General features: G+C 43.1%; 1 protein-coding gene across 1 annotated transcript in view; it reads right to left on the bottom strand.

Annotated features, from left to right (window-relative positions):
• Nucleotides 1–1,263, bottom strand: part of LOC111972970 (rho-associated protein kinase 2-like) — a 57,889-nt gene extending 56,626 nt beyond the window's left edge. The window contains 1 exon segment of the mRNA XM_070446778.1: nt 1,254–1,263. Coding sequence (XP_070302879.1) covers nt 1,254–1,263 — 10 coding nt within the window.
• Between the last annotated feature and the right edge of the window lie 16,853 nt (nt 1,264–18,116).

Here is an 18,116-nt window from a genome sequence, read left to right as displayed (position 1 = left end):
AGATAGAAGCTGTTTTCAGTCTCTCGGTCCCTGCTTTGATGCACCTGTACTGACCTCGCCTTCTGGATGATAGCGGGGTGAACAGGTCAGTGGCTCGGGTGGTGTTGTCCTTGATGATCTTTATGGCCTTCTGTGACATCGGGTGGTGTAGGTGTCCTGGAGGGCAGTGTAGTTTGCCCGGTGATGCGTTGTGCAGACCTCACTACCCTCTGGAGAGCCTTACGGTTGTGGCGGAGCAGTTGCCGTACCAGGCGGTGATACATCCCGACAGGATGCTCTCGATTGTGCATGTTGTAGAAGTTTGTGAGTGCTTTGGTGACAAGCTGAATTTCTTCAGCCTCCTGAGTTGAAGAGGAGCTGCTGCCGCCTTCTTCACAACGCTGTCTGTGTGGTGGACCAAATTTCAGTTTGTCCGTGACTTAACTTACCCTCTCCACACTGTCCCGTCAATGTGGATAGGGGTGCTCCCTCTGCTGTTTCCTGAAGTCCACAATCATCTCCTTTTTTTTTGACGTTGAGTGTGAGGTTATTTTCCTGACACCACACTCCGAGCCCTCACCTTCTCCCTGTAGGCCGTCTCGTCGTTGTTGGTAATCAAGCCTACCACTGTAGTGTCGTCCGCAAAACTTGATGATGGAGTTGGAGGCTGTGCATGGCCACGCAGTCGTGGGTGAACAGGGAGTACAGGAGAGGCTCAGAACGCACCATTGTGGGGCCCCAGTGTTGAGGATCAGCGGGGTGGAGATGTTGTTACCTACCCTCACCACCTGGGGCGGCCCGTCAGGAAGTCCAGTACCCAGTTGCACACGGCGGAGTCGAGACCCAGGTCTCGAGCTTGATGACGAGTTTGGAGGTACTATGGTGTTAAATGCTGAGCTGTAGTCGATGAACAGCATTCTCACATGGGTATTCCTCTTGTCCAGATGGGTTAGGGCAGTGTGCAATACACTCGACTATACTATTCAACAAGATGGCTTTTCCATCTTCCGTATGGATCGAACGTTGGGTTCTGGTAAGAGTAGGGGGAGGGGTATGTCTCCTTATCAACAATTCTTGGTGTACCGAAGGTTGAAAACATCTCGAGCTCCTGTTCTCCCGACCTGGAATTTCGGACACTTAAATGCTGGCCCCACTATATGCCAAGGGAATTCACGTGTGTTATTATCACAGCTGTGTACATACTGTCACAAGCAAACACCAAGGTGGCATGCTGCGAACTGTACAATATCATTAGCCAGATAGAATCCTCTCACCTGGAAGCATGTCTTTAGTCTTTAGTGTCGTGGGTGAATTTAAACAAGCACATTTAAAACACATTTTTGCAAAATATCACCAACATGTATCCTGTCCCACAAGAGGAAGCAATGTGCTGGATCATGTATAAACAAACATCTGTGACACACACAAAGCCATCCTCCGCCCCCACTAAGACCAATCAGATTATGTCTCTCTGTTTTGTATATGTCCCATGTATATATKTTTTTATATATTTTTTCTTTGCATATCTTTTATATTTTTCTAAACCTCAACTTCAAAATACTCTCCTGCAACCCGCCTCATCCAATGTGGTGTGGAACTGTCTCTTCTAAAGTATTCTTATCCACCTCCGAACCGGTATTCCCCAACCAGCTAGCCAGCTTACTAGCTAATAGTCAACTAACCACTGCTAGCGGTCATCAGCTAACCTTTAGCTCGGAAAGCACTCGCCAGTCTGTACAACGCGATTCACAACAAAGCATACCGGACCTATTCTCTCTCCATATCCCCAGTTTCCTACGGCAAGCTCTGAACCTTTTCACCTGGATCACCACAGCTAGCTAGCTGCAATCCGAGTGACTATTCCTGGTTTAACGTCACGTCACTGTCCCGAAGCAAGCACCAATTAGCCTGGAGTTAGCCAATGCTAAGCCCATATCAAGGCTAGCAGAAGAAGCCCAACAGCCACTCCTGGGCTATAATACCCTTTTTTCCCAACTGTCCCGAACCCCCTTCTACTGCCGGTACGGGGCACGGAACCCCGCCGATCCTTCATGACTGGACTACCGACGAAATCTGCTCGAGGGGGTACTCAAACTGGCTCCGCGGCCCTGCTAGCCACGGCCCACTAACATTAGTTGTCTAGAGCACACCGGACTGTTAGCTTAATAAGAGGCCCATAGGACAAATTCTTCGGCCACTGCACCTATTTTTCCAATTGGCTTGGTTTACTACACGGAGCCCTGCTGATCTGTCTGCCGACATATTCAGCACGAGGGGGCCACAACAGACTTTCTTCCGTCGCAATGTCCTTCTAAGGCCCTTCTGCTAGCTGCTAGCCGAGGCCTCTAGCTGACTGAAGCCACTCACTGGACTCCCATGATTACTCGGCTACGCATGCCTCTCTCTAACGTCAATATGCCTTGTTCATTGCTGTTTTGGTTAGTATGTATTGCCTTATTTCACTGTAGAGCCTCTAGCCCTGCTCAATACGCCTTAGTGAACACTTTAATTCCACCTCCAACACATTCGGTGACATCACCTGGTTTAAATGATATTCCTAGAGACAATATCTCTTTCATCGTCACTCTATGCACAGGTTTACCCCCACTGTATTCACATCCTACCATACCTTTGTCTGTACATTATGAATCTATTTTACTGCACTCAGAAATCTGTTCCTTTTACTCTCTGTTCTGAACGTACTAGACGACCAGTTCTTATAGCTTTTAGCCGTAACCTTATACTACTCRTCCTCTGTTCCTCTGGTGATGTAGAGGTTAACCCAGGCCCTGCAGTGCCTAGCTCCACTCCTATTTCCCAGGCGCTCTCATTTGTTGACTTCTGTATCCTTAAAAGCCTTGGTTTCATGCATGTTAACATTAGAAGCCTCCTCCCTAAGTTTGTTTTATTCACTGCCCTAGCACACTCTGCCAACCCAGATGTCCTAACCGTGTCTGAATCCTGGCTCAGGAAGACTACCAAAAACCCTGAAATTTCCATCCCTAACTATAATATTTTCRAACAAGATAGAACTGCCAAAGGGAGCGGAGTTGCAATCTACTGCAGAGATAGCCTGCAGAGTTCTGTCTTACTATCCAGGTCTGTACACGAGCAATTCGAGTTTCTACTTTTAGAAATCAACCTTTCCAAAAACAAGTCTCTCACCGTTGCCGCTTGCTATAGGCCACCCTCTGCCCCCAGCAGAGGGTGGCCAGGTGACCTAAACTGGGACATGCTTAACACCTCGGCCATCCTACAATCTAAGTTTGATGCCCTCAATCTCACACAAATTATCAAAGAACCCACCAGGTACAACCCCAAATCTGTAAACACGGGCAGCCTCATAGATATCATCCTAACCAACTTGCCCTCTAAATACACCTCTGCTGTTTTCAACCAAGATCTCAGCGATCACTGCCTCATTGCCTGCATCCGTAATGGGTCCGCGGTCAAACGACCACCCCTCATCACTGTCAAACGCTCCCCAAAACATTTCAGCGAGCAGGCCTTTCTAATCGACCTGGCCCCCGGTTCCTGAAGGATATTGACTCATCCGTGATAGAGGATGCCTGGTCATTCGTTAAAAGTGTTTCCCCACCATCTTAAATAAGTATGCCCCTTCCAAAAAGTTTGAACCAGGAACAGATATAGCCCTTGGTTCTCTCAGACCTGACTGCCCTTGACCAGCACAAAAACATCCTGTGGCATTCTGCATTAGCATCGAATAGCCCCCGTGATATGCAACTTTTCTGGGAAGTTAGGAACCAATATACACAGGCAGTTAGGAAAGCTAAGGGTAGCTTTTTCAAGCAGAAATGTGCATCATGTAGCGCAAACTCAAAAAGTTCTGGGACACTGTAAATTCATGGAGAATAAGAGCACCTCCTCCCAGCTGCCCACTGCACTGAGGCTAGGAAACACTGTCACCACTGATAAATCACTATAATTGAGAATTTCAATAAGCATTTTTCTACGGCTGGCCATGCTTTCCACCTGGCTACCCCTACCCCGGTCAACAGCCTTGCACTCCCCACAGCAACTCGCCCAAGCCTCCCCAATTTCTCCTTCACCCAAATCCAGATCGCTGATGTTCTGAAAGAGCGGCAAAATCTGGACCCTTACAAATCAGTCGGGCTAACAATCTGGACCCTATCTTTCTAAAATGATTGCCGAAATTGTTGCAACCCCTATCACTAGCCTGTTCAACCTCTCTTTCGTATCGTCTGAGATTCCCAAACATTGGAAGCTGCAGCGGTCATCCCCTCTTCAAAGGGGAGACACTCTAGACCAAACTGCTACAAACCTATATCTATCCTACCCTGCCTTTCTAAGGTCTTCGAAAGCCAAGTTAACAAACAGATCACCGAACATTTCGAATCCCACCGTACCTTCTCCGCTATGCAATCTGGTTTCCGAGCTGGTCATGGGTGCACTCAGCCACGCTCAAGGTCCTAAACTATATCATAACCGCATCGATAAAAGACAATACTGTGCAGCCATATTCATGACCTGGCCAAGGCTTTCGACTCTGTCAATCATCACATTCTTATCGACAGACTCAACAGCCTTGGTTTCTCAAATACATGCCTCGCCTGGTTCACCACTACTTCTCTGATAGAGTTAGTGTGTCAAATCGGAGGGCTGTTGTCCGCACCTCTGGCAGTCTCTATGGGGGTGCCACGGGGTTCAATTTTCGTGCCGACTCTTCTCTGTATACATCAGTGATGTCGTCTTGCTGCTGGTGATTCTATGATCCACCTCTACGCAGATGACACATTCTGTATACCTCTGGCCTTCTTTGGACACTGTGTTATCTAACCTCCAGACGAGCTTCAGTGCCATACAACTCTCCTTCTGTGGCTCCAACTGCTCTTAAATGCAAGTAAAACTAAATGCATGCTCTTCAACCGATCGCTGCCCGCACCTGCCCCGCCATCCAGCATCACTACTCTGGAAGGTTCTGACTTAGAATATGTGGACAATTACAAATACCTAGGCATCTGGTTAGACTGTAAACTCTCCTTCCAGACTCACATTAAACATCTCCAATCAAATGATATCTAGAATCGCCTTCCTATTTCGCAACAACGCATCCTTCACTCATGCTGCCAAACATACCCTCATAAAACTGACCATCCTCTGATCCTTCGATAGCCTCCAACACTCTACTCAGCAAATAGGATGCAGTCTATCACAGTGCCATCCGTTTTGTACCAAGCCCCATATACTACTCACCACTGTGACCTGTATGCTCTCGTTGGCTGGCCTCGCTTCATATTTGTCGCCTAACCCACTGGCTCCAGGTCATCTATAAGTCTTTGCTAGGTAAAGCCCGCCGTATCTCAGCTCACTGGTCACCATAGCAGCACCCAACCGCGCTCCAGCAGGTATATTTCACTGATCACCCCCAAAGCCAATTCCTCGTTTGGCCGCCTTTCCTTCCATGTTCTCTGCTGCAATGACTGGAAGGAATGCAAAAATCACTGAAGCTGGGACTCATATCTCCCTCACTAGCTTTAAGCACCAGCTGTCAGAGCAGCTCACAGATAATTCACCTGTACATAGCCAATCAGTAAACAGCCCATCCAAATACCTCATCCCCATACTGTATTTATTTATTTATCTTGCTCCTTTGCCCCCAGTATCTCTACTTGCACATTCATCTTCGGCACATCCTACCGTTCAGTGTTTTATTGCTTATTGTAATTAATTTGCCACCATAGCCTAGTACATTTACATTTAAGTCATTTAGCAGACACTCTTATCCAGAGCGACTTACAAATTGGAAAGTTCATACATATTCATCCTGGTCCCCCCGTGGGGAATGAACCCACAACCCTGGCGTTGCAAGCGCCATGCTCTACCAACTGAGCCACACGGGACCATGTACTGCCTTACCTCTCTTATTCTACCTCCTTTTCACATGCTGTATATAGATTTTTCTACTGTATTATTGATTGTATGTTTGTTTATTCCATGTGTAATTCTGTGTTGTTGTATGTGTCGAACTGCTTTGCTTTATCTTGGCCAGGTCGCAGTTGCAAATGAGAACTTGTTCTCAAGTAGCCTACCTGGTTAAATAAAGGTGAAATAAAAAAATAAAAAAAATAAAGGACTTGTCATGGACCAACAACACCACCACTCTTGTCAAGAGGGRGCAACAGCATCTCTACTTCCTAAGGTGGATGAAGAAATTTGGCAAGCCACCCCGGGTCTTCTCCAAATACTACCACTGCACGATCGAGAGTGTCCTGATCAGTCGCATCATAATCTGGTACAGGAATTGCTCTGTCCACGACCACAGACCAGTACATCACTGGGACTGTGCATCCCACCCATATCGGAGGATGAGGTCTGATACCAACTGATACCAACAGGCTCAGAGACAGTTGAACACTTGAACTGGACTGACCACCTGCTCTGATTCTCCGCACCTTAGCACACATGCACTCACTCACTCACGCTCACGCACACACACACAAAGACATACACACCTACAAACACACACATACACATTCATGCTACACACACCACAACTGCTACTACCAGACTCTTATTATGATGGCTAAATACTGCACAATTGAAAGACTTGCACAAATCCCCCCTTCCCCAAAACACGTGTACATTTTGGACTATACATTGTGCCTTCCAGTATTTTACTTATGCAAAATGTTTTATTCTATTCTACTGAGTCATTTACTTTATGCTTTTATTCTTATCGTTTATAATTTCTTATTGTTGTTGCATTGTCGAGAAGGAACCTGCAATTAAGCATTTCGTTGAATGGTGTATACTATGTGTATTCTGTACATACGACTAATACAACTTGAAACATGGAGCACATGATACTTTTTCTTACATCCAACGTCAACCAACCACTCCAAGAGTAGACCCTCTTTAAGGTCAGGGGCCATATATATCAAGCGTATCAGAGTTAGAGTGCTGATCTAGGATCAGGTCCCCCCATCCATATATTCTTGATCATTGTGATCTAAAAGGCAAATCTGATCCTAAATCAGCCATCCTACTTTGAGATGCTTGATAACTACACGCCCATAATGTATGATTCAGAATCGGTCTATGGAGTTTGCTAGCTAATCTTTCTTTTATAATCCCATAATGATCTAATCTGCCTGACAACAATCTAACTACATAGATAATCTGTTTATTCTAAACCAGTTAAATACGCTCATGGGCGTTATGGGGGAGGGATTGAAAGAGATTAACTGAGCAGAGTGGGTACATACAGTAAGTACACCCTCATCTAGAAAAGCATGTCAATCCAGCCTAGACATTTGTATGTGTATTCTTTAAAAACTTCTTGTCACTATAGGGGGTGCTGTTTCAACTTTGTAAAATATCGTCCCCAAATTAAACTGCCTCGTACTCAATTCTTGCTCGTACAATATGCATATTATTATTACMATTGGATAGAAAACACTCTCTAGTTTCTAAAACCGTTTGAATTATATCTGTGAGTTAAACAGAACTRGAGTTGGAGCAATTTTCCTGTGAGGAAGTGAGAAGTCTGAAATCATGCAGGCTGTTCTGAGGTCGGTTTATTAATTTGCCTGTCTTCTATTGGTTGAGATGCACTGCATACYCCTTCCCCTGGATGTCAGCAAATAGTGAGAATTSGAATGGAGTTGCTAGGCAGATCTGAGGCCTTATAAATAGGCTCGGAACGTGATGTCCTCTCTTTCCTTCGTTCGCCATGACGCAAGGCAGACCTCAGGATGGCGTTCTAGAAAGCTCCCYTTATAGCCCTTAGATATATCCGGCTCTGATTTTATTCGATATAGGTGTTAGAAACATCATAACGTAGTTATTTTAAACCGAGTTATTTCAGTTTATGTGAGTATATTGCGATTTTCGAAATTTTCTTTGTGCTGCGCAATAGTGAGTTGTGCACGTCTTCGCCACATGGCTAATGTTTACAGCTAATTCCAAAGTTGAAGGCGACAATCTACAACCGAGCAACGATTATTTTGGACAAAGGACAACTTGCCCAAGATTCTGATGGAAGCTCATCAAAAAGTAAGAACTATTTATGATTTTAATTCGTTGTTCTGTGGAAAAATTTAAAATGATTATTCCTCCATTCATTTCGGTGCAGTCTCGCTGTAACGCACCCTGTATGTCGTAGTAACGTTAATTTAAAAATCTAACACATCGGTTGCATTAAGAACTAATGTATCTTTCATTTGCTGTCCAACCTGTATTTTTTAGTCAAGTTTATGATTATTTATTGATTAGATTAGGTGCCTCTCCAAGATGGCGCCGGCCAGATTGCCTGAAATGTTGCTACTAATCACATTGTATAACCACGATTTGTGCTGCTAAATATGCACATTTTCGAACAAAACCTATATGCATTGTGTAATATGATGTTACAGGACTGTCATCTGATGAAGTATATCAAGGATAGTCAAAAATGATATATCTTTTGCTGGATTGTTACGATCGCTAACCTTTGCTGCTGGTAAATTGCTTGTGTTTCTGGCTATTGTGGTAAGCTAATATAATGCTATATTGTGTTTTCGCTGTAAAACACTTAAAAAATCTGAAATATTGGCTGGATTCACAAGATGTTGGGCTTTCATTTGCTGTACGCTGTGTATTTTTCAGAAATGTTTTATGATGAGTATTTAGGTATTTGACGTTGGTCTCTGTAATTATTCTGGCTGCTTCAGCGCTATTTCAGATTGCAGCTGCAATGTAGAACTGTGATTTATACCTGAAATATGCACATTTTTCTAACAAAACATATGCTATACAATAAATATGTTATCAGACTGTCATCTGATGAAGTTGTTTCTTGGTTAGTGACTATTTATATCTTTATTTGGTCGAATTAGTGATGGCTACCTATGCGGGAAAAAAATGGTGGGAAAAAAAAGTTGTGTCTTTTGCTATGGTGGTTAGCTAATAGAAATACATATTGTGTCTTCCCTGTAAAACATTTAAAAAATCGGAAATMATGGCTGGATTCACAAGATCTGTATCTTTCATTTGGTGTCTTGGACTTGTGATTTCATGAACATTTTATTATATGATATCCCTGTAGCTTTAGGCTAGGCTATGCTAGTCTGCTTTTTTGATGGGGGGATCCCGGATCCGGGTTTGTGACTCGTTAGAGGTTAAAGGGCTTCATTTAGCACATTAGGTGTGCCCCAAACCCTGAGAACATCATAGAGATTCAGGCATCCGACCACTGCCTGAGGCTAAGGCAGGTTTCCTCAACTGGCGGTCCGCTTGCCAAGTGGTTTTATTTGGCCCCCCAAGTTCTCTGAGAAAAATAAAACAGTGCCTTCAGAAAGTATTCACACCTCACACCTCGGGAATAGGAATGGGTCACACCTACTGAGATGGGGGAGGGAGAGGGGAGTTGGGACAGACAAGACAAATAATGCTTATTTTTTTTATATTATTGCCTGTCTGTGATGTGAACCCCTCACAGAAACATTWAAAAAAAWWAATAATACACATTTTGTCACWAAAAAAAATATACAGGAGTCCTTCCTAACTCCGTTGCCGGAGAGGAAGGAAACCGCTCATGGATTTCACAATSAGGCCAATGGTGACTTTAAAACAGTTACACAGTTTAATGGCTGTGATATGAGAAAACTGAGGATSGATCAAAATTGTACTTACTCCACAATACTAACCTAATTGATTAAGTGATTAAGTAATCAGGCCGTTATGGTAGTGGCCAGACGGAAGCCACTCCTCAGTAACAGGCACATGATAGCATGCTTGGAGTTTTCCAAAAGGCACCTAAAGACTAAGACCATGAGAAACAAGATTTTTTGGTCTGATGAAACAAAAATTTGACTTTTTGAGCCTGAATGCCAAGAGTCACATCTGGAGGAAACCTGGCACCATCCCTACTAATCAGGATCAAGGGAAAGATGACCGGAGCAAAGTACAGAAATCAGGTTCAAGTTCAGGTTCTGGCCGGACCACTCAAGGGAATTCAGAGACTTGTCCCGAAGCCTCTCCTGTGTTGTCCTGGCTGTGGGCTTAGGGTTGTTGTCTTGTTGGAAAGTGAACCTTTGCCCCAGTCTGAGGTCCTGAGCGCTCTGGAGCAGGTTTTCATCAAGGATCTCTCTGTACTTTGCTCCGTTCATCTTTTCCTCGGTCCTAACTAGTCTCCCAGTCCCTGCCGCTGAAAAACATCCCCACAGCATGATGCTGCCATCACCATGCTTCACCTTTGGGATGGTGCCAGGTTTCCACCAGATGTAACACTTGGCATTCAGACCAAAGAGTTCAATCTTGGTGGACTTGGAGTTTTACCAAATAGGGCTATCTTCTTTATACAACCCCTACCTTGTCACAACACAACTGAAGGAAATAAATTCCACAAATTAACTTTTAACAAGGCACACCTGTTAATTGAAATATATTCCAGTTGACTACCTCATGAAGCTAGTTGCCAAGAATGTGCAAAGCTGTCATCAAGGCAAAGGGTGGCTACTTTGAAGAATCTCAAATATTTGTTCAACACTTTTTTGGTTACTACAGGATTCCATATGTGTAATTTCATAGTTTTGATGTATTCACTATTAATCCACAATGTAAAAAAGAAACTTCCTCTCACTGTCAACTGTGTTCATTTTCAGCAAACTTAACATGTGTAAATATTTGTATGAACATAACAAGAGTCAACAACTGAGACATAAACTGAAKAAGMTCCACAGACATGTGACTAACAMAAATGGAATAATGTGTCCCTGAACAAAGGGGGGGTCAAAATCAAAAGTAACAGTCAGTATCTGGTGTGTCCACCAGCTGTATTAAGTACTGCAGTGCATCTCCTCCTCATGGACTGCACCATATTTGCCAGTTCTTGCTGTGAGATGTTACCCCACTCTTCCACCAAGGGACATGCAAGTTCCTGGACATTTCAATGGGATTAAGATCCGGGCTCTCCGCTGGCCATGGCAGAACACTGACATTCCTGTCTTGCAGGAAATCATGCACAGAACGAGCAGTATGGCTGGTGCCATTGTCATGTTGGAGGGTCATGTCAGGATGAGCACGTGGTCTGCCACTGCGAGGATGATCAGCTGTCCATCCTGTCTCCCTGTAGCGCTGTCTTAGGCATCTCACAGTATGGACATAGCAATTTATTTCCCTGGCCACATCTGCAGGCCTCATGCCTCCTTGCAATGTATTTTTTTCATTTGGTTCGGTTGGTTTAACATTGCGAAATGTCAAAATAACAAACATTTCGAAACAAAACCACGTGTCCATGCAAGTAATTTGTTCATTGAACAAAAATGCTCACGTTAAATCCATTTATGATGATCATGAAGCGTCACTTCTGTGTCCCAATCTTCATTTTACATTCGCGTTGGTCTGCCAACATGCCGGAGCAAACAGCGCAATAGTCACTCTAACTGCAACGTGAATAGGCTATATTGAGTAGCCCATATCTCCGGTATAGCCCTAGTCTCCCCTAATCTCTAAATTCCCTGAATATCCAAAATAAAATTGACAAGTGAATATCACCATCTCATAGATTATCTGATCAAACGTCCATTCTATAGCTAGTTAGCTATGGAGATAGCAAAATGAATACTCTGATCAGGGTCCCGTGTGGTTAAATTTGTAGATCAATGAGTTTGCAACGTCAGGGTTGGGGGTTCGATTCCCACGGCGGACCAATACTAAAATGTATGCTACTGTAAATTGCTCTGGATAAGAGCGTCTGCTAAAAGCCAAGCTACTCTCTTTGATATATGTATTGTTACAACCTTACCAGTAAACTCTCCAAGTTTAACGCTGACTTCGGGTCTCTGACCATGAATTCCAACTTTTTCCTTCGGCTGTCCAGCCTTTTCTCCGCTCCCGACGACATGATAACAATTTAGTGAATCCAGGTTCGTCAATGGTAAGTGATGGCAAACTGAAATGTTCGGACAACAAACTTGTCAATACCTGCCGTGGCCCTTTAAAACGCYGGCGGGCAGCGCTCGAGACAACTCAATATTTTGCTGCTGGTTGGTTGAATGAGCAATTAAAACGGACAGCTCCACTGAACACGCGCTGTTTTGACGGTATAAACGGGTTAATAATTAAAGTTGGTTTTCAAACTCAAATCCTGACAGAATTTCCCCGCGTAGAATTCACTCATTCATTTGGTGGTGTTTATCATATGACAGTGTCGACTGCTGCAACCTTGTTGAACTCCTGAACTCCGCTCAGCATGACTCAAGTATTATCTTGGTGTAAATGCAAAGTTTCTTCATTGACAGGAATTCCTCTCCTCTTATCTCATTGATTGATTTTAACGTCACAGCTCATGCTCGCCATAACTTTCCATAGTTTTGGAACGCTCATGTGTAGCTCTGTAGACTACCATAAAGCACGGACAAATCCCAATGTCTTTTGGATGTATTTTATTGGGGTCCTGATTTCGACGTCTTAACCAATCATATGTTTGGCTATGTTTGGTTCAGATTTGGTATGGTCCGCACCGGCCTATATTTGCCATATATCACAAACCACCAAGGTGCCTTATTGTTGTTATAAACTGGTCACCAATGTAATTAGAGCAGTAAAAATACATGTTTTGTCATACCTGTGGTATATGGACTGATATACCACAGCTGTCAGCCAATCAGCATTCAGGGCTTGAACCAGCCAGTTTATAATACAGTATAATGTACTCTATTGTAACCTACTTTACTCTGATGTACTCTACTCTGCTGAACTAAACTGTACTCTACTGAATTAAACTGTACTGTACCCTACTCTACTGAATTAAACTGCACCATACTGTACTCTACTGAATAAAACTACTGTCCTGTGCCATACCATACTGTACTGTACTCCACTATACTTTACTATGCTCTACTGTACTGAACTGTGCCATACTGTATTGTGCTGTTCAAACTTGTGAAACAAAGTCTAGACATTCAGACTTGGTACTTGTTTTGGGGCGGAGCTCATTAGAATAATATCCAGAATGCTTTGCAAGTGTTTGTTTTTCATTTACATTTTGGTCATTCAGAAAACGTTATTATCCAGAGCGACTTACAGTCAGTGCATTCAGATAAACAACAACAAATCACAGTCATAGCAATAAAAAATATTTTTGTAACTGTTACTGAGAATGTTACTGTAGTGAAAGTAGTCTGTTGGTTAATTCTGTAGATTGGGAACTTAGAAATTCATTGCATTGCTGTCAGTTTTAAAGCTTTTGAAAAATATAGCATAAGTGCAGGTGACAGATGGGAGCAATAACAATGATATTATATGTTGCAATCTCTTCTCTCTTACATTGAATGGATTTTAAAAGTATTATTGTGATATAATACTTACTTAATTGAGAATGCATGTGTAGAATCAATGACCAAAAAATATGTATTTTCAACTTTCATTCAGAACTGAAAAATAACTGATTTAAACATCGGGAAATACATATTTTCAACGTCCAGAAATTCATATTTTCAAAGTCTGGAAAATACATAATATCAACTTTCATTCAGAATAGGAAATTACGTTGATTTCACTACCCGGAAAATACCTATTTTCAACGTCCGGAAAAAAAACGATTTTTAACACAGAAAACACATATTTCGTATTTTACCCTTTCATGCAGAACCCAAAATGAACCGAACTTCAACGTCTGGAAAATATGTATTTTCAATGTAATTTTGACTTACTTGGTAGCCTGTGAGTCTTCTCTAGCCTGTAATAGGCAATAAAAAGCTGATGACATACAGTATTTGCGTCTCAAAATATATTTTTTATTRGTGCTATCTTGTTGGTGAATGATGACTATAATAATCGTTAAGCTTTAGGCTACTCAATCATGCATCCTTTGTCTTGTTGTCCACTTTCTGATTGTGCCCACATTTTTAGACATGTGTAGACGATTAAAAAAACATTGTGATCACCACCAGAGGTAGTCAGGGGCCCTGTAGAGACTACAGTTGAAGAGGTTTTGTATCATTTCAGTCAGTAGTTTTGAAAAAKGTTCTCACAAGCCAAAACGGGTACCCGAAAATTGTGCACAATTGTGTACAACGTCATACATCATTCTGCAATGCGAATTGTAGAATGGCGCTGGAGGGGATGGCTGACGTTTTACGTGCTCCTAACCAACTGTGTTATTTTGTTTGTATCTTATTTCTTTAAACTTATTTTGTACATAATGTTGCTGCTTCCGTCTCTTATGACCGAAAATAACTTCTGGACATCAGAACAGCGATGACTCACCATGAACTGGTCGAAGCTTTTTCCTTTTAATGAGTCCGACGTGAAGGATATACTGCTTTCCCGGGAACAGGCCCAAATCATCGTCATTTGCGTGAAGAGAAGACAGAGAAAAAGGGGGCGGTCGGTCTGCCTTCTGAGAATTCGTAGGCGAGCGAGTAAACCCCCACTGCCATCTGTTCTATTGGCAAACATGCAATCATTTGAAAATAAAATCGATGACCTACGAGCAAGATTAAACTACCAACGGCACATTAAAAACTGTAATATCTTATGTTTCACCGAGTCGTGCCTGAACCACGACATGAACAACATACAGCTGGCGGGTTTTATACTGTATCGGAAGGACAGAACAGCAGCCTCTGGTAAGACAAGGGGTGGCGGTCTGTGTATATTTGTAAACAACAGCTGGTGCATGATATCTAAGGAAGTCTCGAGGTTTTGCTCACCTGAGGTAGAGTATCTCATGATAAGCCGTACACCACACTATATACCTAGAGAGTTGCTGTTCATTGACTACAGCTCTGCGTTCAACACCATAGTGCCCTCAAAGCTCATCAATAAGCTAAGGACCCTGGGACTAAACACCTCCCTCTGCAACTGGATCCTGGACTTCCTGACGGGCCACCCCCAGGTGGTAAGGGTAGGTAACAACACATCTGCCACGCTGATCCTCAACACAGGGGCCCCTCAGGGGTGCATGCTCAATCCCCTCCTGTACTCCCTGTTCACTCATGACTGCATGGCCAGACACAACTCCAACACCATCATAAAGTTTTCCGATGACACAACAGAGGTTGGCCTGATCACCGACAACGACAAGACAGCCTATAGGGAGGAGGTCAGAGACCTGGCCGTGAGGTGCCAGGACAACAACCTCTCCCTCAACGTGATCAAGACGAAGGAGATTATTGTGGACTACAGGAAAAAAGAGGACCGAGCACGCCCCCATTCTCATCAACAGGGCTACAGTGAAGCAGAAAATCCATTTTATATTTGAAATTCTTCAGTAGATACCCTTTGCTTTGATGGCAGCTTTGCACCATCTTGGCATTCTCTCAACCAGCTTCACCTGGAATGCTATTCCAACAGTCTTGAAGGAGTTCCCACAAATGCTGAGCACTTGTTGGCTGCTTTTCCTTCACTCCGCGGCCCAACTCATCCCAAACATCTCAATTTGGTTGAGGTCGGGGGATTGTGGAGGCCAGGTCATCTGATGCAGCATTCCATCACTCTTCTTCTTGGTCAAATACCCCTTACAAAATAACCCTTGTAAAACAAATGATAGTCCCACTAAGCGTAAACCAGATGGGATGGCGTATCGCTGCAGAATGCTGTGGTAGCCATGCTGGTTAAGTGTGCCTTGAATTCTAAATAAATCACTGACAGTGTCACTAGCAAAGCACCCCCACACCATCACACCTCCTCCTCCATGCTTCACTGTGGGAACCGCACATGCAGAGATCATCCGTTCACCTACTCTGTGTCTCATAAGGACACGGTAGTTGGAATCCAAAATTGCAAATTTGGACTGATCAGACCAAAGGACAGATTCCCACGATCTTATGTCCATTGCTCGTGTATCTTGCACCAAGCAAGTCTCTTCTTTCTGTGGGTGTCCTTTAGTAGTGGTTTTGTTGCAGCAATTKGACCATGAAGGCCTGATTCACGCAGTCTCCTCTGCACAAATAAAATAAAATAAATGTTATTAGTCACATGCGCCGAATTCAACAGGTGTAGACCTTACAGTGAAATGCTTACTTATGAGCCCCTAACCAACAATGCAGTTTCAAAAAAATACAGATAAGAATAAGAGGTAAAAGAAACAAGTAACTAAAAAGCAGCAGTAAAATAACAATAGCGAGACTATATACCGGGGGGGATCGATACAGTGTCAATGTGCGTGGGCACCAGTTAGTTGAGGTGGTATGTACATGTAGGTAAAGTTATTAAATGCACTATGCATAGATGACAACAGAGAGTAGCAGTGGTGTAAAGAGGGGGGGGGGGGGTACCACCTGGTATAGAGGTCCCGGATGGCAGGAAGCTTTGCCCCAGTGATGTACTGGGCCGTACGCATTACCCTCTGTAGTGCCTTGCAGTCAGAGGCTGAGCAGTTGCCATACCAGGCAGTGATGCAACCGGTCAGGATGCTCTCGATGGTGCAGCGAAGAAGAGCTCTTGTTTGCCTTCAAGGCAGAGTTGCAAAGAAAAAGCCATATCTCAGACTGGCAAATAAAATTTTAAGATGGACATAAGAGCACAGACACTGGACAGAGGAACTCTGCCTAGAAGACCAGCATCCCGGAGTCGCCTCTTCACTATTGACGTTGAGACTGGTGTTTTACGTGTACTATTTAATGAAGCTGCCAGTTGAGGACTTGTGAGGCGTCTGTTTCTCAAACTAGACACTCTAATGTACTTGTCCTCTTGCTCAGTTGTGCACCGTGGCCTTTCACTCCTCTTTCTATTCTGGTTAGAGCCAGTTTACGCTGTTCTGTGATAGGAGTAGTACACAGCGTTGTACGAGATCTTCATTTTCTTGACAATTTCTCTTATGGAATATCCTTTATTTCTCAAGACAAGAATAGAAAGTTATTTGTTCCTGGCCATTTGGAGCCTGTAATCGAACCCACAAATGCAGATGCTCCAGATACTCAACTAGTCTAAAGATGGCCAGTTTTATTGCTTCTTTAATCAGTACAACAGTTTTCAGCTGTGCTAACATAATTGCAAAAGGCTTTTCTAATGATCAATTAGCCTTTTAAAATGATAAACTTGGATTCGCTAACACAACGTGCCATTGGAACACAGGAGTGATGGTTGCTGATAATGGGCCTCTTTACGCCTATGTAGATATTCCATTAAAAAATCAGCTACAATAATCATTGACAACATTTACAATGTCTACACTGTATTGCTGATCAATTTTATGTTACTTGAATGGACATAAAATGAGCTTTTCTTTCAAAAACAAGGACATTTCTTGAACGGTAGTGTAAGCGTAAAGTGTAGACATGTCCAGGGACCCTTTGCTATCTGCATATCAATCAAGTGTAAACAGATCTCGATTGTCATATAAATCACTTGGGGCTCCCGAGTGGCGCAGCGGTCTAAGGTACTYCATCAGTGCTAGGTGTCACTACAGACATCCTGGTTTGAATCCAGGCTGTATCACAACCAGCTGTGATTGGGCGGCGCACAATCGGCCCGGCGTCGTCCGGGATTGGCCGGTGTAGGCTGTCATTGTAAATAAGAATTTGTTCTTTACTGACTTGCCTAGTTAAATAAAAATAAAACCCCCRTATTTAAATCATCATTATACCGGCCTCTAAAATCATTGATAGGTAGCCCCATCAACTTATGACATCATTAGGCCTAACTGTTCAAGTAAATACATTCACATTATTTTGAAAGAATATCTGTCAAATAATTTGCATACAAGGAGGCACCAGGAAATCTGGTCACAATGCAGACACAGTGGACTGATCCCAGACACATTTAAATATGACGTGTAGACGCAACAAACCTTGATCAGATAGTGATTGGATCATGTTAATCCAATCCCGAAACCACATGTAAGCGCAAGGTGTAAATGAGTCTTCTCTTTATCGCTTCATCTCTGTCTCTGTGTATTAATATAAAATACTGACACCAACATCATAAGTGAGGCATTGGGTCAAATGTGTTACATTTGAACAACTTCATTAACTGAGTGACTAGGATGCCATTTGGGACACAAACAAGGTATGGCAGAGAGAATGTTATCCAGCCTACATCCGGATGTTATGTTTCAGTGAATAGTTTTGACTTTGGTTGCTATACTTAGACCATTTTACATTGAAAAGTATATTTTTGTGGTATACAAAGTAAAAGACGACATCAGACTTGAATAACACATGATGATG

The sequence above is a fragment of the Salvelinus sp. IW2-2015 genome, linkage group LG14 (assembly GCF_002910315.2).
Source record: "Salvelinus sp. IW2-2015 linkage group LG14, ASM291031v2, whole genome shotgun sequence".
In the NCBI taxonomy this organism is placed as follows: domain Eukaryota; kingdom Metazoa; phylum Chordata; class Actinopteri; order Salmoniformes; family Salmonidae; genus Salvelinus; species Salvelinus sp. IW2-2015.
The sequence above is the reverse complement of the archived record's forward strand: the minus strand, read 5'-3'. Positions and strand labels throughout refer to the sequence as shown.